At 33.3% G+C, this 22271-nt stretch overlaps 3 protein-coding genes across 3 annotated transcripts; all 3 read left to right on the top strand.

Annotated features, from left to right (window-relative positions):
- The first annotated feature begins 456 nt into the window (after positions 1 to 456).
- LOC114732388 (TMV resistance protein N-like) lies at positions 457 to 1110 on the top strand. Its single transcript, XM_028919671.1, has 2 exons — positions 457 to 905; positions 1023 to 1110. Exons 1-2 carry the CDS (start codon positions 457 to 459, stop codon positions 1108 to 1110), a joined length of 537 nt encoding a protein of 178 aa, XP_028775504.1.
- Positions 1111 to 9187: 8077 nt separating this feature from the next.
- Positions 9188 to 9921, top strand: LOC114732386 (ABC transporter G family member 9-like). Its single transcript, XM_028919670.1, has 2 exons — positions 9188 to 9194; positions 9293 to 9921. The coding sequence occupies exons 1-2, from the start codon at positions 9188 to 9190 to the stop codon at positions 9919 to 9921; spliced, it is 636 nt and encodes a 211-aa protein (XP_028775503.1).
- Positions 9922 to 18881: 8960 nt separating this feature from the next.
- On the top strand, positions 18882 to 20423 carry LOC114732422 (NAC transcription factor 25-like). The gene is made up of 3 exons (XM_028919700.1): positions 18882 to 19175; positions 19253 to 19590; positions 19697 to 20423. Exons 1-3 carry the CDS (start codon positions 18992 to 18994, stop codon positions 20291 to 20293), a joined length of 1119 nt encoding a protein of 372 aa, XP_028775533.1. The 5' UTR covers positions 18882 to 18991; the 3' UTR covers positions 20294 to 20423.
- Positions 20424 to 22271: the final 1848 nt, after the last annotated feature.

Genomic DNA, 22271 nt, shown 5'->3' with positions numbered 1-22271 from the left:
CAAATTAGTCAACTAACTCTTATAATTAGGACCGGAAGTAGTACATACATAAAAAAAATATATATATATATGAGGACGATATGCCTACAAAAATTAAAAAAGGGCAAAAAAAAAAAAAACCACAGCAAGACGAGTGAAGACGTGTTTGAAGGAGTGAGAAATACGAACAGTTCTAAAGAGAGAAACGAAGCAGAGAAAGAAAGAAAAGAAAAGTAGTCAATAAATTCAAACCTTTTTACTCTTTTTGTCCTTCGACTTTGGCTCTTCGTAATTTCCCCTCCAGACTTCCATCCTCCATTTTCAAACCTCTCTCCCTTTATAAACACCTCCCTCCCTCCCACGTCTCTCTACCTTCCCTCTTCGTTCACGGCATACTATACGCACAACAACAACAAGTCACAACACACCTCACATCATCGTCTTCTTCAATTCATACAATCCCTTCTGCCAAAAGCCATGCAGCGTCTTCCCGCCAAGCTCTGCCGCAACGTCGTACGCCCCGCCTGCGACGTCTTCATCAACCACCGTGGCATCGACACCAAGAAGAACGTCGCCGGTTTGATCTACCACCACCTCTCCGGCATGGGTGTCCGGTCGTTCCTCGATAGTATGAATATGAAGCCCGGCGACCGGCTCTTTGATCATATTGACAGGGCCATTCGCGGTTGCAAGGTCGGCGTCGCCGTCTTCAGCCCGCGGTACTGCGACTCTTACTTCTGCCTCCACGAGCTCGCTCTTCTCATGGAATCGAAGAAAAAAGTGGTTCCGATCTTCTACGACGTGAAGCCGTCCCAGCTTCAGGTCAGAGACAATGGGACTTGTCCGGCGAAAGAGCTTCAGAGGTTCAGATACGCACTTGAAGAAGCCAAATACACTGTTGGATTGACCTTCGACCCAGTCACAGGGTACGTTCGTTGTTCATTGTTCCTCTTTCATTTCGTGAAATTCACTTAAAATTCAACGAGTATTGATTAAATGAGACTTCTTGCGCTGATTCGGATTTTGTTTTTGATGGGTTTTAGGGACTGGTCGGAATTACTGAAGGATGCTTCAGAAGCGGTGATTACCAACTTGCTGGAGGTTGAAGAAGAACGGAAACGACGCCGTTAGGCAACTGTAACTGTGAACATATACAGAACAGAAAAACACATGGCGGTCGAGGAGTGACAAATTAATTAATTAATTAATTAATTACATAAATTAATCAAATTCGTTATTCTTTGGGAATACATGGGATTAAAAACAAACAGAATATCCCTTGTATTCTTTGTACGTAACATTGCTTACTCATTACTTGGCCTAGATTAGCTTAGTTTAATAATTTAGGCCGGAAAATATCAATTTAATTTGTTGTTTAGACTTTCTGTGGATCAAATTCAATTCGTAGAAAGATCTCAGCACATAATGTTACATTGTTGTGCTCTTTTTTCCCCCTTTTTTCCCTATTCAGTTGTATACTGGGGAATATACGTTACATGTACCACATTCAAATTAATTAATGAATTTTGGTTTCATTTACGTTGCATTAGTTTTTATTCAATTTTGTCTCTGGCTTCTTTATAAGATCCTACAGACTATTTATTGAGAAAATGACAAAAAAAAAAGCTGAAAATTACTAAATCCCAATCAGATTTAGTAACAACATTTTATTTGATGTTGACAACATTGAATTTGCAAATAACAATAAAGTTTTGTTGAAATTTCTTATTTAGTATTTAGTAATTTTCAGCTTTTTTTGGGTCATTGTCCCTATATATTTTACATTCTTCTGGTTCATCAATTAGCCTCGACTGTTCATCATTTTGCATGCATTATGTAAATCTCAATATTTTTGCTAAATAGTATTTATTGAATTAGTGACTTAATTATTATTACTGCGACTAATTCAAGTGCTGATGATTATTAGCAATATGAATAATGTTGAAATCAAATCTTTTGGCCGTAAAGCGAATTAACATTAAATTTTAAATTCTAAAAAGTGATGTTCATTTCTATATATAGCTAACTAAAACAAATTAATTCGCCCAGTATTTGTAACCCTTAAGCCGCCAAGATCAGAACATTCTTATATATATATAATCCCCACCCCCAACCCCAAAAAAGATAAAATAAAAGAAAACACACACACGCAGAAGCAACCATCACAGTTTAAGTTATATATATATCCAAGTTTAATTAATATTAATATGATCAAATATGAGAAGTAGCCATGAAAATTTCAGGAATATAATTAGTAGAGAATGCTTAGAAGGAAAACGAAAGAAACTGTTAACAAATTTCCTTGTTCATACACAGCATGAGCCACAAGTGAACAATAATGCCTACCACACCCACAACAAGAAAACGCCATGTCTCTAATCAGTGCTCCTTAGCTTCACCGCAAAGTACGATATTTACACGTAAATTCTGGGTTGCTTCTTATATTTCCACGCACAAACACACACACTCAAATATATATTTATTTATTTATATGATTAAAGTATTAGCTACATGAAATTTGATACCACTGGAATATCTGTGTGTGTGAGAGAGAGAGAGAGAGAGAGAGAGAGAGAGAGATGGATTAAATTTCAAAAGAGAAAATGAAAGGAAGAAGATGATGATAAATGAAGGCATTTATGTCAATATATGGTTAAACCCGCCGAAGAGTGGAAGAAATTATAAATCTGGCAAGTTTTAATGTGTTGGAAATTTCGCGTCTTCCAACGTTAAGCTGAATTAATTAGTTCCAAGGCAATAAAAAATTAAAGCGCAAAAATCAAAATGACGGAGCCTTGTGATACGCAATAGCAAAATCAAAGAGCCAGGAGAGAGAGAGAGAGAGAGAGGAGGGTTGTGATTTATGAAGCACATGAAGTCATGAACAGAAGAATTTCTTTTTCTTTTTTGGCATACGCGCAAACATAAACCGCAGTTCTATACCCACTAATTAAATCATAATGAATAATAATAATAGTGCTTATTTTGTTATGTACGTTTATGGTTGACCATTTCTGCTTGCGAGTCCTGTCGGTTTGTTTCATGCTTCATCCCCCTGACCGACCACACAATACGAAAATACTCTCTAATTTCTCATCTTCTCAAATTCTCTCCTTCAGCTTAATTTCCAATTATGTATGTGAGCGGCCTACCATCAGTTCAATTTGACTTTTTTATATAATATTAGTAATATTTTTGTTTATTTTTTCCCTCAAAACTACTTACTCGTCAACATCAACATCAAATCTAAACTTTATAAAAACTAAATTCTTCATAATTCGTGAATAATATGTCAACAAAAAAAAGAAGGAAATAAAGTGTAAGCATGTATTGTTTGTACATATATATATTAGTATATATTGTGCATGTATATATGTATGTATCGAATATAAAGATATATGTTCTATATATGCTGTTGAGAAAAATAATGTATCGCCTCCGGTCCTAATTATAAGACCTCATTTATAGACTACAAATGAAGTCTTATAATTAAAATTGGAGGTAACATTTTTATTTATTTTTAAACACTGTGTCTCTATCAATGCAGATACGATTCAAAATCGCATATACATATCAATAATTTATAAATTGATGAATTGTCTAACACCTGACAAAATACATTTTCTTTTCTAGTGAACATAATTTCCAATAGGTTTTATTATATATATTGGTTTGTTGTGAAAATGACAAGCTAGGTCTTATATTTAGGAATGAAGGTAGGATATGTTAATTACCAATAATCATACCTGCCTTTTCTTTTTTAAATTTTATGAATTAATTAACTGGACCTTTATTTGGAGGAACAGAAGAGGCCACTCATTATTAATGAATTTATTGGAAACTTCTTCTAGTCTTTGTTAGTTAAGGCCCTATTGCTCTTGTTTACTTTGTTTCCAATTCCAAATGGACTAATTAAGATCTTGAATTCAATCAAAACCCTTGGATCTTTTTATGATTGCTTTGTAGAACAAATCTTTCGTTACCAAAGAGACAAAGTTGTCCCACTATGTTCCCTCCTCGGGCCCACATGCATCCTCGACACAATCCTAGATTATATTATTAAGAACTCAGCTTAATCAAACATTTAATAATAATCAATGATGGTGATTAAAGTGAAAGTGGCTTAAGCGCCTCATTCTAGAGTTTATCATCATCATCATCATTATTATTGGTGCTAATTTAAAAAAAACTGCAATAAAAGATTCTTATTGATTGGAAACAAATGCTCCAAAATAATAATTTGAGGATAGATATCATTCACCGTGGATCTCTTCAGGACAAAATTAACTTTTTTTGGTTCACTTTTCTTTCGTAAGAAATAAGTATAATAATCAAATGCTTTTAAGTGTTCAAGGTTTACGCGGACAAGCACGTGCCGCTGCTACTTGATTAATTAGGTTCATGTCCTTGTTTATGCTTTTGATTAGGTTTTAATTCATCGTTTTATCTTCTCACTTTTCAGACTGCCTTTTTTTCCCCGTTGCTTTATTTCACAATCTGTTGCGTTTGCACGTGAATCAAGCCCCAAATGCACTAGAAATTAATTAATTGTGGATTTTAGAGATAATTAAAGTCCAGTTTTGCCCTTGAAATATTTTTGAGATTTATTGGGCACCTTAATGGTGATTAAGGGGTGGCGACAATTAACAAGCGTTCAATGATCAGATTACACGTTTATTTCTTGATATGTATTGTTATTGAACGCCAATGACCTTTTTTTTAAAAAATTATAACGCCAATTACCTTAAAATTTGGAATATGACATGTAACTTAGGAATAAAATGAAAATTCAAATAAAGACAACTAAATACGCACCGAGAAAGTTTTAACAAAAAGAATAAGAAATGCATATTGTCGATTTTGTAACGATCTACCTCTTTGTTTTGGCACCACTATGCTTCCTATTATTTCATTATTTGTGGTTTATAGAAACTTCTCACATATCAAGAAGAGGTAAGAATATTAAATAGCTAAAATCTTAAAAATTTGCCCTCATAAAAAAGAGTATTAAATACTCGTATTATTTTTTTTCACTCGTTCTTCACCTGTACTATAATTAATAGGAACAGTATTACAAATGAAGCATTAAAAATGACCAAAATCTTTCTTTACAAGTATCAAAATAATAAGAACCGGAGTGGTATATTTCACAATAAATGTTTGTTATATGTGTGTAGTATATACTCTTACGATCCTTAATATAAAATTTAATTAAGTAATTTGATTAAATTAAGCATGTTAGTTAAATTAGTTAATATGATATATTTTTTCTGAAACACTCTAAGTATCTTTCTTAATTTCTTTTCTTCTTCTCTTACCTGATTGACGGCAGACCTTGGAAAGTTTTAGAATAAGAAGGAATTCGCAATTGTTTAGAAAATATCAATAAGATTAATTTGAAAAAAAAATTAATAGATATTTAAAATAGATATTATATATAGGACTAATATCAGCTCTTTAATTAGATTTAATATTAAGGATTGGAGGAGTATATATAAAATAAAGCGCAAGTCTTTTACTAAAATATAGACTAATCAGAACTAACAAGATCTTTCGCATACTGTTCTTCCCTTGCGAATCAGTCAAAACTGACCAAATGAAATCGGCTGATGAGAGAGACGCATTTTTCAAAACCAATATTTGGGCTTTTATGATTTATATGTATATGTCTTAATTAATTATAATTCCTTTCAACGTTATTTCATGCGCATATGCTTGGATGTTACTTGTAATATTCTTGATACATTAATTAGTCCTTTTTCTTTTTAAATTTCATGGTCTTCATGACAATCCAGTCTATCTCATGTTCAAGCTTCAAACTTGACCCCTCTCTATGGCCATATATATAAATATATGTATGGGTATACGAATTTTGATTCAATATTCAAAGTTATGTTCCTGTATGTACGTAGCTTGGCATTCAAATGTTAGGTGAAACTCCCAGAAATTTTATTTTATTTTTTTATTTTTGTATATATGCGTAATAAAAATAATTCTATAACAGCAGAGCAGGCAAAAATGGACTGTATATATGTGGCTGTTAAATAATTCAATAATTCTTACTACAGAGGACTTGTCAGCACAAAGTGCGAATTTTGAAATTAAATTAAAGCATGTCGAAGTGTCTCACAAGTTCAGAGAATTCATAATTAATGCATTAGTCCATCTAACTAATTTCAAGAGTTTACTATTAATAATATATAACACGCTGTTATTAATAGAATTGACTGTAATGTAAGTAATTAAGAAGGTTTCAAAGTTTACAACAGCAGAGAACTTTATTTTCAGGCATTTCATGCTTCTTTATGATTTGATGTATGCTTAACGGCCTACACATGTGAAACCATTTTTGTTTGTTCAGATGTTTTCAAAATTTATTGCATTTAAGAACCCTAAATTCTAAATATTTGTATTTAAAGATTTTAAATTCAAAAATTCAAAAATATTATATTCAAATGATTTTTTTGGCCAGAATATTGAGATGATCTGATAATTATAAATTTTTTAATTTTTGTATCCTGATGACAGGATTTTGCTTAGAAATTTCATATAAATTAAAAGTCATTACATTAAATCAGCTCTCAAATGTAATTTTCTCTCATGTTTCTCAACATCTCAATTCTTTAATATATGCGTAACGGATTACGTATGTGATGATTGAGAGAAATTTTTTCAAAGCAGTTATAAGGATTTAAATCTTGGGTCATTTTAAAAAATTTTCATATAAATGTCATTTAATTAGCCCGTCAAATGTATAAGTTTCTCTCATGTTCTAAGGCTTCATTGAATGTGCTGAAATATATGTTTCATGGTGGGGCTTGCAAAATAAAGACTCAGTCATTGATTTCAAGAAGTGCATTATCTTGGTCTCTCACTAACCATCAATCTCCACTATACGAACATGATGGAAGATTCCAGACAAAAATATTCAGTAAATTAAAATTTTCGCATTTTGCAAATTTTCATTAAAAATTGCTACAAAATTAAATAAAAAACAGAAGTAGGCTAGAATATGTTTTTATTTCTTATTTTTCAGAGATAACAGTATTTTTCATAACTTTGAAGATTAAATTCATTTTGATCAATTAACTATACCATGGGCACTTGTTTATTTGTCCAAAAGAAAAACAAAATAGTCCGGACAATTTGATTTAGGCTTGTTTGAGCCATTTTGATAATTACTTACAAATAATTATATAAGTCGAGATAAAACTCACATCACATATTTATTTTATATTTCGTAAATCATGATTGAAAAATTATTTTTGAAAGATCCAATTGTTATTTCAAATAAACCCTTCATATATATATATATAATATACTACCTCCGGTCCTAATTATAAGAGCTAGTTGACTAATTTGAGGAGATTAAGCAAGTAAATTAAGTTAGTTATTTGTCCTAAATAGGTGTTGCCTTTCCTAAAATATCCTTGCTAATCAAGTGTATTGACTAGAACTATCATTGTTAGAAGGGTTACTTTAGAAAAAAAAGGTATAAATATAAGAGAAAAAATAGATTGGAGTCTTATATTTAGGACCAAAATAATAGTTAAACAGGATCTTATATTAAGAACCGGAAGTAGTATAAAGTATGTGTCTTTATAGAATAAAATCCCATACTAATTCTAATGAGAGAGAGAGAGAGAGAGAGAGACCAGGGATACTAACCCGCGGCGGAAGACCCTGTAAACGGTATTCGAAGTTAGAGTGTTAGACGACTCTGTTTGATTTGGTAAAGGCCCAATTCTGGCCCAAACCGTGTTTTTTTCCTTTTTGGTTTTTAGTTTCCATTCTCCTATTCCTTACGATGACCAAAACAAAACAAAAAACACGCCACAAAAGAAGCCTGGACTCCTTTGACCAATCAAAAGTTGTCAACAAGCAAATCTCTGTTGGTCTCTCCAATATATTTGACCTTTTGACTTCAACCTGGAAAATTTATGCCCCCTTATTATAATACTTCAAAATTTAACCCTTTGTTTTAAAAAAATAATTCTCTGTTTCTTTTAAAAAAATAATTCTCTGTTTCATCTTTATGGATTTGCAAGAAACAAAGCATGCAGCATGATTATAATCCGCTGACTCATCAGATCCCACAGTGAAAAAGACTGATTTTGTTGTTTTTCTATCTTTCCCTCGTGACTCATGAAACATAAATATATTCTCAGAAAAATGTCGAATAAAATAATTTAAAATAATAAATATTCCATTATCTTCTGTTCAGAAACAATAAAAATAAACACTACTAATTATTAGGAACAATGAATTTGCAAGTCCCTATATCTTTCACCTTATTTTTAATTAGCTTTTTTTTTAATAGTTTTCCCCCTTTTTAATCAGGTTTTTATAATTTCACCTGATTTTTAATTAGATCCTTTTTTTTTTAATCATGTTCTCATAGTTTCACCCGAAGTTCAATCAGGCTATGGAGTAATCTAATTAAATGCAGATTAATTTTTTAATGAAGAGGGGAAAAATTCTTTCTTCATCACACTTTACGAGGAGAAGTGTAGCTGATCTGACTTGCTCAAATTTCCCCTCTCCAATCTAACAAGTAAGATCATTATCATCCACAGAGTTTCAGAAAACTGGTTTCGAAATTCGAACTCACCGTGATGCCAATACAAACAGAGCCAAGAAACAGTGGAAGTCCAAAATAAGCCAAGAAACAGTGAAAGTCCAAAATAATAAGAGTACCTATGTAGCGAAAGGAATGAGAATTATACATTACAAGTTTGTTACTTTGAATCATATATTCAAATCCATTCTTAAAATATCTGATATATACAGAACGAACAATAAGGCACTGCCCTGTCATGTCATGCTAACTAGTAATATTCGATTAATGCCCATATTGGAATGCCTTTTAACCTCTAAAAATGATGATCAACGGTGACTCATTTCCAAGATTCTGAAGCATGAATTAGTAATCAAGCTAAGTATATTGAGGGTTTTCTTTTTTGACTTTTTCCCTTGCTCTCTTGAAAGTATGAGACTTGAGGGCCTCTTCAATGCAGACCACAACTTCTAATATTGGAAAGATACGAAGAAGTAGGAAATCGTCAATAAATGAAATATCCTTTTTCTTGCTCTGCTTTGGCACCATGCTTGGAACCAAGTGAAGCTAGCGCATAAAAGAGCTTGTGAAACTTGATATCAATATGGTCATGTAGCAAGATCCTAACACTCTGCAATATAGTTACAGGAAATGGCTTGTGAGATACTGAACTCTGAATCCCAGAAAATGCAGTCACAAAAAAACAATACTGAGGAAAATATATATGAAAGTTAACCAACCGGTTACTCTCAAGAGGTAGACTCCAAGAAAGTGTCACCAGTGGAAGCATAACCTGCAACGGAAAACCCTTCTCAAAACAAGTGAAGCAAAATATGGGTTACGTTCATCAGAATGATGTCTTCTACCCTCATCTAACAGTCAGTGAGACCCTTGTTTTTACCGTTCTTCTTAGCTTGCCGAATAACCTCTCCAAAGAAGAAAAAGACTCACATGTTGAGGCCATTATGGAAGAGCTTGACCTGACCCATTTTAAGGACACTATAATGGGAGGGCCATCTTTAAGAGTTGTTTCAGGCGGAGAAAGGAAGAGGGTACGTATAGCTCAAGAGCTTTTGACTAACCCAAGTCTGTTACTGGTTGATGAGCCTACTTCAGGTCTTGACTCAACTACAGCCAAAAAGATAGTGTTATCACTGTGTGAGTTAGCAAAAGGTGGAAGGACCATCGTCCTGACTATCCACCAACCTTCTAGCAAGCTATTTTACATGTTTCAGAAGGTTTTGCTGTTATCTGATGGTTATAGCCTTTACTTTGGGAAGAGAGAACATGTGATGGATTACTTCTCCAACATTGGATATGTAGCCATGAATCCTTCGAATTTCATACTTGATCTAGCAAATGATAAGTATATTTCAAATTTTTAACCATGGAAGGATGTTTTCTTTCTTCAACTAGATTTAGTCTACAATGACAGATATCCAAGTCAATCATGAATATACATGTAAACTTGATAGAGATAGGTTTTACTGAAGTGGACTACTTGGGGAAATGAACATTGAAATTAAGCTTAACCTTTGCTGGTTCAAGAATTTTGCATTAAGAGGAAGCTTCTGAGTAATTTGAGGCCATCTAAGATTATTATCTATAACTTCCAAGGTATATCTTGGGGGTATCATAACGAGGATACAAGAGGTGTAAAACAAGCATTGTTATCAGCTTAACCTTAGCCACCAAGTGAAGATGGAACTTCGAGAGAGTTCAATAGATAATAGATATAGCCAATGGTGCACAGCTTTGTGGCAGCAGTTCACTGTGTTACTAGTAAGAGGATTCAAGGAAAGAAGGCATGAGTCCTTTTCAGTCCTCAAAATCTGCCAAATCTTGGCCATTTCTCTAGTTTCAGGCCTTCTTTGGTGTGACTCCAGATTTCATAAATGCGAGATCAGGTATTCTGATGCAACCCCTTTCCATTTCCATATTGCACACCACAACATTTTTGTCTTCTAACAACATCTAGAAACTATAGCCAAAGAGTCAAAAACTCTGGGTGCCTGTTACTTGTTCTGTATGGCAATACAATTTTTAGGTCGTCTACGTAATATTGAATCAGTAAAGTAGTTTGGCATATTAACTCTGTTCTTGTGCAGGTCTCACTGCTATTCTTTTATATCCAGTTCTGTGGATTCTACCCCATGGCTCATTTCATCTTTACTTTTCCTCGTGATCATGATATGCTAATAAAGGAAAGGTCTTCACGCATGTACAGACTCTCATCTTACTTCATGGCTTTCAATATCGTGGACCTTCCAATGTAGCTATCCCTCCCAGGAACTTTTGTTACTATCACTTATTGGATGGGAGGGCTAAAAGTGAATGCCATGATCATCTTCCACACTCTAACTGTGCCTCTTCTCTATGTATTGGTAGCATAAGGTCTTGGACTAGCCATGGGTTCACTGGTTTATAATGAGAGGGCTGCTGCAACAGTTGGGATGACCCTATTTGTTCGCGCCAGTGGCTTCTATGTTCAGAACATACCTTTGATTTTTGTTTGGATAAAGAACAAATTTCAAGCTCTTACTAGGGTCACCAGTCAAGAATAGTGGAACTTACCCTTGCGGAGGACCTGGTGATGATGTGACCTCTTTAGTTGGAAGCAATCTGTGATTAAGCATGCAGGTCTCTGGATAAGCAAGGTCTTTGTATTGTGATCTCAACTACTCTTTCTTCCTTGTTCTATAGCAAGAAGTGAGTCCAGAAGTTTTGGTGTTGGATTCCCAGAAAAACTCAGATTAAATGATGAAGAGGATTCAAGAAGTAATTAATTGGTATCCGCAGATTAAAAAAGCTGTACGGTTCTATCTCTAAATATTACAGGCCAGTGAGTAGTGAAACTATATTACGAAACTCTCCCCAGTACCATGGTGACAGATTTGAGTGTGGTGACTGAAGATGTGAGAGAAACTGATTTTCGTTAACTCTTTAAAGGAATTTCTTCTGAACAACGGAACAAGCAATATTCAGATGTCAAACTGAGGCATTTATACAGGGTGAAGTAAACTAATATACGTAGTTCAACCCCTTCTTGTTGATTCTTTTAAGAGTTCTCGCTTGCACAACTCAGCATGTATATATACTATTTCCGTTACTTAACATAAGAACTAGTTTGACTTTTAATTTAGTTTTAAATATAAGACCCCAATTCATTTTGTCTTTTTATATTTATTCATTTTTCTCAAGGTAATCATTGTAGTAGTTGCACATGTTAAATATTTCCCGTTAACACATATGATTAATAAAGATATTTTAGAAAAGATAATACTTATTTATTACAATTAACTAACTTAGAACAAGGCTTTTTTCGAATAAACCAATTCATTTGGACCCTGCGGATCCACTCTTTTTCCTATTCAAATATCAGCCTTTTGTCTCAGGAAGAGGATTGTAACATGAGAGAAGTAAGGAGGTCAACCTCTTTCAAATATACAACATAGATTCTGGCAATGCAATGTGGTTAGACTCTCATGTCGATCCGAATGAATCATCCTTTCCACGGAGGTAAATCTTTGCCTGTTAGGCAAGAGGATAGCAAGTTACTAATTTTTTTAATATATTCAAATTAGTCAATTAGCTTTTATATTAAAGACAAAAGGTAGTATAATATATATATATATATATATATATAGTGACAGATAAGAGCTTGCCCATTATCAGTTAAAATTTAGAAGGGCCTTTGAATATATACAGAAAATGATGAAAGACACATGTTAGATCGGTTTGAAATATAATAAATTTTGTCAAAGACAAGTATCACTCTTTTTCAAAGTAGGCATTTAGCCTAATTTCGTCTTGTCATTAAGGCTATATATGCTTGCATAACACATGGTCCTCCACGGAGTTTTCTGTCAACAATCACAATAAGTCTCTCCCAGGTAATATTAATATATCATTTAAAGCTAATAATATATACATCTCGGTTCTTTCTAGCATTAGTATCAGAATATATGAATTTAATAATTCAAAGGACGCCAATAATATATATAAGAAGCTAGTATTTGTATCCCTAATAAGTTCCATCAACATGTGGCCAATGATGCGTTAACGTCACCGCTTAAAAGAGATTTGGTAGGAGGCTAAGTTAATAAGAAATGTCATATATAACTTGAGTGCAAAACCAATTTGTACATCTACATAATACATTATTGAAAAAATAACATATGGCCTCTCCTTTTAGTATTTTGTTGATTGTGATGGGAGTAATTAATAATATTGGAAAAATTATATTTATAATCCCAATGATGTCACACAATTTGAATCAAAAGATTTAAAATATAAGACCAATTTAATGTTTAATTTTGTAAGAATTTCAGGGAAATTATTAAAAATTTTAAAATATCTGGGTGTTATCTCTGATGAGATTATTCCTCCTTACAACTAATTATGATTTAATATATAATTAAAGGTTTTTATGGGATTTTCTATATTTTATGTTATATATATAGATGTCAAAACTATTTGCAATACTATTGGGTTTAAGCATGTGAGTATGGTGAGATAAGAGATGGCTTATATGACTCATTGGAATTTATATGTCAAACTAACAAAAATTAAGGTTATGCCAAATATGAATAGCTCTTCTAATTCGTCCACATCCTTGCAGAGAAAATTAGAGAGAAAAAAAACGTTGGAGAATCTGATATGATATATCATTTTATTCAACAAATGAAGAAAAAGGAAAATGATGTATCAATAATATTATTGCGGGATGAGGAGTATCCGATAACTTTGTATGCCAAGGAATTGTTCTCTCTTTTTGGTTAAATTACAAGAGAGATTGAGATCCACTTGGAAAAGTACTGGAATTCAGGACTATAATTACATTTTCAAAAAATGCATAATGTTGACAAGCGCCAAAAAAAAATGTAACCTCACATGTTTTCTATACCATTTTTTAACAATAAATTTAATTAAAAAAATTTTGTTGAGCCCAAAGTATCCATCAATGGTAACAGTAACTAATCTTCTCACACTATAGATTTCTTCAAGGAGCTTTAGTGCTAGAACTTAAGGGTTTATGATGATCAACATTTCAACATTAACTCCCTAATTAATCAGCAACACAGTTTTTTTATATAATATTCATTTCAGAACCTCCACTAATAAGTTTGTAATCATAATATGAAAATTGTGTTGATTTGTATTCATCTAAATACAGAAAACAAAAGAAAAGAAGAAGAAGAAGAAGGGTTGAATTAATATTATACCATATATATATATATATACACGGATATAAAAGTTAATCAGATGAGATATTACTTTGATGGCAGAGTGGTTGGGCACTGATTCGAGATTAAACCCAAGTGGTGGCGGTAATTGCATTTCTCTACAAAGTAATCCTCTCAACTTTTGTTTCTCATTCTATTTCCGGAGAAAAAATAATTAATTGCTAATTAATTAGGCTTCTTCAATTAGCATATCGGCGTTAAAAATATCATGAAATTATTGTTGATAATACACACGCGCATATACACTTAACTTTAGTATTTTTTTCCTTAACAAAATAATGTAGATCATTGAGATTAAAGCACATGGATTACGCGTTAATATTATCTGGACAACTAAACAAGAAAGATTATCACCCAACTCTTAGTTTGGCACTTGGGGTTATGTCCACTTAATTTTCATGAGTCATACCAGTCAAATTAAATCCAAACACTTACCATTTAACGTGGACAATTGGTTACAAAGGCACTGAGTACAACATACATCTTCAAGTAGTATTTTACCTCAACTTTTCCTGAATTTAATTAACAGTATATGTATATTTATTTCCTGTTTCATGTCCAAGCACTAAGAAATCAGATTTACAATCATTAATTATTTGATGGGAAAAAAAAAGAGTTGAGGCTAGAGAAGTTTTATTAATAGTTACTGAAACACACTAACAATTTAATCAGTTTTTGTCTCTTAATTAGGGAAATGGATTTACAGAAAAGAATTATATATGCGATGAAAATTTTCACATAATCTTATTCTACTCCATGAAAATTATCCATATATGTATAATGACTCGTTAAGAACAAATTGTGTCATATATCCATTACTTCCGATTCTAATGCATAATGTTGACAAGCCAAACAAATGTAACGTAACCTCACATGTTTTCTATACCATTTTTTAACAATAAATTTAATAAAAAAAATTTTGTTGAGGCCCGATGGTAACAGTAACTAATCCTCTGGCACTGTAGATTTCTTCAAGTAGCTTTAGTGCTAAAGCTTAAGGGTTTATGACGATCAACAATTCAACATTAACTCCCTAATTAATCAACAACACAGTTTTTTTTATATAATATTCATTTCAGAACCTCCATTAATAAGTTTGTAATCATAATATGAAAGTTGTGTTGATTTGTATTCATCTAAATACAGAAAACAAAACAAGAAGAAGAAGAAGAAAGGTTGAATTAATATCATACCATATGAATATAAAAGTTAATAAGATGAGATATTACATTGATGGCAGAGTGGTTGGGCACCAATTCGAGATTAAACCCAAGTGGTGGCGCTACTTGCATTTCTCTACAAAGTAATCCTCTCAACTTGTGTTTCTCATTCTATTTCCGAAGAAAAAAATAATTAATTGCTAATTAATTAGGCTTCTTCAATTAGCATATCCGCTTTAAAAATATCATGAAATTATTGTTGATAATACACACGCGCACATACACTTAAATTTAAGTATTTTTTTCTTAACAAAATAATGCAGATCATTGAGATTAAGGCACATGGATTACGCGTTAATATTATCTGGACAACTAAACAACAAAGATTATCACCCAACTCTTAGTTTAGTTTGGCACTTGGGGTTATGTCCACTTAATTTGCATTCAATATATTTTTTTCATGAGTCATACTAGTCAAATTAAATCCAAACACTTACCGCTTCCGGTTCTTAATATAAAACTTTATTTGACTTTTATTTGATCCTAAATATAAGACCCCAATCTACTTTGTCTCTAATATTTATACATTTTTTCTAAGGTAGTCCTTCTAATAATAATAGTTATAGCCAACACATTTGGTTATCAAGGATATTTTAGGAAAGACAACATCTATTTATTACAAATAACTAACTTAACTTATTTTTTAATCTCCTTAAATTGGTCAACTAGTTTTTATAATTAGGACCGGATGTAGTACCATTTAACGTGGACAATTGGTTACAAAGGCACTGAGTATAACATACATCTTCAAGTAGTATTTCACCTAAACTTTTCCTGAATTTAATTACATGTATATTTATTTCCTGTTTCACGTCCAAGTACTAGGAAATCAGATTTACAATCATTAATTATTTGAGAAAAAAAGAAAAGAGCTAAGGGCCTGTTTGGGTGACTCCCAAAACCATGGTTTGGGTGGAATGTCACCCAAACTGCATCAATTTTGATGCCATAATCTGAAACCATGGTTTGGGCCAAAACCATGGTTTTCAGGAGAAGTGAATCCATTCTGCTTCTGGCTCAAATTGGAGAGTATGATTGTGCCTGTCAGAGTAAATTTTAACAATAATATGACTTTAACATCTCTCAATTAATTTTTTATAAACATATTAATCTTATATCTTGTAAATATATATACACATATTAATTATTCATTAATTATATTATCTTATGTATTATTAATTATGTTAGTAAAAAATATATTATTAACATTTTATTCTTCAAATTAAAATATATCATAAAATCTATCTTTTATGTAATTATCATATTAACTTATGTCTTTTTTAGTAATTTGTATATATAAAAAGTGCTTCTGATAACAACTATCCAAACACTCTCACTTTTCATAATTACTTTTTTACAACATCTATTCTTCACAGAATCTATTCTCCCCATAATCTATTATCCAGAAGTTATTCTCCAAATCATGGTTTGGTTTCATCCAAACATCCCCTTAATTAGTTTTTGTCTCTTAATTAGGGAAATGAATTTACAGAAGAGAATTATATATGCGATGAAAATTTTCACATAATCTTATTCTACTCCATGAAAATTATCCATATATGTATAATGACTCGTTAAGAACAAATTGTGTCATATATCCATTACTTCCAATTTTAAATATAAGATTTAATTTGTAGTGTAAATTGTATTATGTCTATAGTGGGTGTATGTATATAAATAGAATTTGATGTGACATTTTGATAAATCTCAACTGTATTATGAATTGTAAGTGCAAATACAAGTTCTCATTGTTGGAAGACTCTCTAGACACGTCACGTTATTATCCTTAAATCATCAAGTTGACACTTAATTAATAATGTAATGTATGAAAGATACACACACATATATGAAATAAAAGGATACTAAAATTCTGATTTTTATCAACTGAACATAAATGCACGCTCTTGAATTGATTCATTAATTTGACGAAACAAAGACAAGAAAAGGAACCAAAGTAATAAAAAGGCTGATAATTATTCACCCATTATACTCCTCCGGTCCTAATTATAAGACCCAATTGACTTATTTGAGGATATTAAGGAAGTAAGTTAAGTTGGTTATTTATAATAAATAAGTGTTGTCATTCCTAAAATATCCTTGCTAATTAAGTATATTGGCTAAAACTATCATTACTAGAAGGATTATCTTGGAAAAAAATGTATAATATAAGAGACAAAATGGATTAGGGTCTTATAATTAGGACCAAATAAAAAGTTAAAAAGGGTCTTATAATAAGGACCGGAGGAGTATATATTTATATATATGTATATCATCGTACTCATCAAAATATGATAGTGAAACCTTACATCATCCACCCGCCATATATATCCTTCAATTAGTTTCTTGCCCTCTAATCATCCACGTCCTTCCAGACAAATAATATAGGCCCCGCAAGTTTTGACTTTTGCAAATCAAGCCAAATAACGCGCACGTGCCGTCCATCTTCCCTCTTTTTAATTAGGGAAAATTTCACTGTAGGACCGCAGAAGACAATTAATTTCAAAGAGCCTCCAAAACTTTCTGAAACTTCACTGCAGGACCAAGGGGGCAAACTGATATTAATTCCACAAAGAAAATGACGCTATTGCCCCTCATAATACTTATTGCAGGGTGACATGTAAATGGACTAATTTCAATTGTAAATAAAGGTATGTATCCTGCAAATTGACTAGTTCCACTTGCAAATGGGCTTTCTCACACTTATTCACTCACAGGCACCTTTTTCAGGTGAATGAGGTGATATGTAAATGGACTAATTCTAATTGTAAATAAATGTATGTATGTTACAAATTGACTAATTCCACTTGCAAATGGGTGTTCCCACACTTGTTCACTCACGGAGACCTTTTTTAGGTGAAGGAAGTGACATGTAAATGGATTAATTCCAGTTGTAAATAAATATATGTATGTTGCAAATTGTCTAATCCCACTTGCAAATGGGCTGTCCTACACTTGTTCACCCAGAAACATTTTTCAGGTGAAGAAGGTAATATGTAAATGGACTAATTTTAATTGTAAATATATCTATGCATGTTGTAAATTATCTAACCTCACTTGCAAATGGGTTCTCCTATACTTGTTCACATGAGGGGCAATATGGTCATTTTCTTTGTGGAATTAACATCAGTTTGCCCCCTTGGTCCTGTAGTGAAATTTCAGAAAGTTTTAGGGACTCTTTAAAATTAATTATCTTCTGCGGTCCTTCAGTAAAATTTTCCCTTTTAATTAATTTTGTTTGTTCGAAGTCTTACTGTTACATTTTAGTGATTATATTACCTATGGTGTGAGACAAAATAGTAATTTTCTCGTTTCTATGCACCCTCTTAAGTAAATTAATTCAGGAAATAAGGATCAGGGTCATCATATTTATATAATGATTTCGGTTTCGAGAATCTTATGATTAATGTAATATTTTATTAGTTATCTTTTTTATTTTTTCTTTTTGGAAGCGTTTTTTTGGTTGTTGGATCTATCTTGATTTCGCCGAACTTTTGAGAATGACGTGCAACTCGTGGGAAGTTTTTTTTTTTTTTAAAGAGAGAAAAAAAAAAAAAGTTGTGTGCGCTCTCCGTTTTGTGATGAAAGCGCGTTGTGTGTGAGTCAGGAATGTGTGTGCATGTATGTATGAAAAGCGTGACATCAAAAGCGAAATAGGCAGTTCCCAAATTAAGCTCACAGCCCTCCCACAATCCCAGGGCCCCACTCCATCCTCATTCTTCTTGCGATCCTGTGGTCCCCCTGACGCGTGTCACATGATCCTTCCTCTCTTTCCCACGTGTCACCTTCCGCTGCAGTACATTTATCCCTCCCCCGCCCCCAACCTCCTCTCTCCCTCAACTCTTCCCTTACTCGCACAGGGAGGCTTCGATTTTCAATTCCACAGGTAAGGAAGAGAAATTTTAAAAAAAAAAATTGAGAAAGAAGAGTTTTTGTGTGTGCATGAGAGATTGATTGGATATATAGATTGGTGAAGCTTGGTGGTGGAAGTTATGGATAGCACCGATTCATCTTCAGGGTGTCAGCATCCTCAGCTTCCTCCTGGTTTCCGATTCCATCCCACCGACGAAGAGCTCGTCGTTCACTACCTCAAGCGAAAAGCCGCCTCTGCTCCGCTTCCCGTCGCCATCATTGCCGACGTCGATCTCTACAAGTTCGATCCCTGGGAGCTTCCCGGTAATCTCTTTCACCACACCCCATTTCTTCTTTAATTTCCTTTCCGCTCGTCAATACCCACTCCGTAAATTTTACAGGTAAGGCGGCGTTTGGGGAGCAAGAGTGGTACTTCTTCAGCCCGAGAGATCGGAAGTATCCAAATGGAGCGAGGCCAAACAGGGCAGCCACTTCGGGGTATTGGAAGGCCACCGGAACGGACAAGCCGATATTGTCGTCGGACGGACGAAACCAGAAAGTCGGGGTGAAGAAAGCTCTGGTTTTCTACGGCGGGAAGCCTCCAAAAGGCGTTAAAACCAACTGGATCATGCATGAATATAGGCTCACCGACAACAATTCTTACAGGAATTCTACCCCTAAGCCTCCTCCTCTGCCTTCCGATCCTGCGTCACAATCGACCAAGAAAAACTCCTTAAGGGTACTATAGTTTTATCTCTGAGGGTTACATATATGTGTACGTGTTTGGTCTTCGTTTTTCTGACAAGGATTTGTGATTCTGGAATGTTTCTGGTTTTGTTTTGTAGCTTGACAATTGGGTTTTGTGTCGGATATACAAGAAAAACAACAGTAATATGAATACTAGTCTGCAGAGGCCGCCATTGATGGAGCAGGAGAGGGAGATTTGCATGGAGGCTATGCTTCCCACCATATCAAGTTTATCAATGGTTAATAATACTGCTAACGCCGCTCACCAAATCTCCAACCCTCCATTAGGACTCGAGAATGATGACACCTTGTTCGATGGAATTCTGGGCATCGGCGGCGGCGGCGGCGGTGATCCTCATGATAATCACCACTTGTTGTCGTCAAACTCATCAAAGGCCAATAGTTTCCCTCCTGTGAAACGACCCCTCCCATCGCCGTTTTGGAACGAGACCACGGCTGGGTCTCCGTCAGGGTCGTCTTCGTCAAGCAAGAGATTCCATGGCGATCTTAACAGAACTGGGGTGACTAGTACCACTACCTCAGCTGACGACAACAGTTCCTTCATTTCTCTGCTAAGCCAGCTTCCTCCTCAGAATACGGCGACGTTTCATCACCCAAATGCCCTTCTGGGCTCCGTCGGCGACGGTGTTTTGAGGCCGCAATTTCAACTCCCAAGCCTGAATTGGACCTCATAATAATGTGCTTCCCCTTTAAGGTTGCCGCCATTAATGTTGGTATGTTATTCATGAATAATTAGTTCCTCTTTTCACTGTAACCATAAGAAAAGGAAGAGACGACTCTATATAATATATTAATACACACACATACATACATATATATATATATATATATATATATATATAAAATCTTAAATCCTTGTGCGAGCCCTTTTAATTGGTTGCTGTCTGTGGAAGCAACAATATTGTCAAATTTCATGAAAATGTCAACAGCATGTCTAAAGCAGTATGGGGTTTTGACTATAAATAAATTAGTTGCAGCACAAAATGAAGATGAAACTGAAAGCTCTTTCCTAATTAAAGATCTAAAGTACATGAAATTGGAATCAGATTTGCTTAAATCGTATAGTTTACATAAGTGGGAATCTTTTCATGGCTCTACTTCTACGGAGGCCACCATATCAATTGTCAGAAATGAATATTTCGGCTGTGTGTTTTCGGAACAACACAGATTGTTGCTCTTTTAATCCATTTTACGAATTACAAATTAATTCTGATATTTAAAAATTTTTCGATATTTAACAATGTCAAATAAAAATCGATATTTTTAAAAAGGCCTCATTTAAAACAATATTTCATTAGATTTTAACCCTTTTTTAAGGTTGTAATGGAAGTCTTTTTTTCAAATTTTATTTGAAGTATCTGACAAAGAACTTGACTTTCCTTTTTTTTTTTTAAATATATAAGAAACCATATCGATTCAGCTTCCCTTGAAAAGGCCGAAAATGAAATCATGTTAAAAATCTACTCTCATTTAAAATTCAACAATAATATTCAAATCATCGTAATGATTAATATAGAAAATGATAATTAAAATTTTTAGCCAGCTGGTTAATTAATTAGTTGAAACTAGATGGTCGATGGGTGACGACAAAGATTATTAAAGATGTCAAAACTTTTTATGCGAAGTGGGGGGTATGGTTTAGAAATCAAAATAAAAATGATTAGCAGAAAAGATTTTAGGTGTTGTGAAGAAGGAAAAGGAACGTAATACACACACACACGAGATGAAAAGAATACTATTCCGTCCCTAATTACAAGAACCTTTTGGCTAAATTGTGCTTTTTAAGAAAACAGTTAAAATTAGTTAAAAGCAATCGATATATAACAAATGTAATTTTTTCCCAAATATACCCCTAATAAATGTAAGAGAATAATAATGAGATAAATAAAGAGAGAATGTATGGAGAGAGAATTACATGAGAATTTACTAGGGGTAAAATAGGTAATAATACATTAAATGTTCAGACAAACTCAAAAGAGACCTTATAAAAAGAGACAAATCCATTCAAAAAAAAAAGATCTTATAATTAGGGACAGAGAGAGTAAGGGATTAGTGGGGAATTAATGGCTCAGCTTTGGATGGAATGAGGCATGAGTAGTAATTGGGAATCATAATCAATCCAAGTTTTGATTATAAAAAAATGAATGAATGAAAGCACGTTAGATTTTATAATGAGAAATTTTGTACGATGAGGTTTAATGTATCGCCATCGTATTGGCTCTCAAGAAAGCACCCATGTTGTCGTCGCCTTATCTTCTTCGTTGAAAATTAAGTGCTTCCCTCTTATGTATCGCCGAATTATTGGCTCCCACCAAACCCTCATAACCTTTGCAAATTAGAGGCAATGCCAGCACTAAATATGAGCAATTCTCTCAGTAATGATTCGAGTTTTTATTTGGTTCATCATATTATAAGGGAATAACTCCTTCTGCTAGACCCAGCTTCCATTAGTTATATTCTTTACTTCTAAGACAATTTAGTTTATGTAATGGAAACATCAAATTAATTTATGGACAAGTTTTTAAAATTTATGTTGATGATTGTGACAATTATATGTATTGCTTTTAATGCTTTAATTTTGTGATGAAATTGTCATGGTCATTGTATGAGGGGGAAAAAGCACAAGATGTTTGAACACAGGGAATTATAGCT

This window comes from Neltuma alba, unplaced genomic scaffold (assembly GCF_004799145.2).
Source record: "Neltuma alba isolate B1F8T4 unplaced genomic scaffold, ASM479914v2 tig00012910_pilon, whole genome shotgun sequence".
Classification (NCBI taxonomy): Eukaryota; Viridiplantae; Streptophyta; class Magnoliopsida; order Fabales; family Fabaceae; genus Neltuma; species Neltuma alba.
This window is presented reverse-complemented; position numbering and strand designations above follow the sequence as displayed.

Bases quoted from the DNA above. Each gene is read 5' to 3' on its own strand.
- LOC114732388 (XM_028919671.1), top strand. From the start codon at position 457: ATGCAGCGTCTTCCCGCCAAGCTCTGCCGCAACGTCGTACGCCCCGCC. The intron at 906-1,022 runs GTACGTTCGTTG...GATGGGTTTTAG, and splicing joins ACCTTCGACCCAGTCACAGG to GGACTGGTCGGAATTACTGA.
- LOC114732422 (XM_028919700.1), top strand. From the start codon at position 18,992: ATGGATAGCACCGATTCATCTTCAGGGTGTCAGCATCCTCAGCTTCCT. The intron at 19,176-19,252 runs GTAATCTCTTTC...TAAATTTTACAG, and splicing joins CGATCCCTGGGAGCTTCCCG to GTAAGGCGGCGTTTGGGGAG. The intron at 19,591-19,696 runs GTACTATAGTTT...TTTGTTTTGTAG, and splicing joins CCAAGAAAAACTCCTTAAGG to CTTGACAATTGGGTTTTGTG.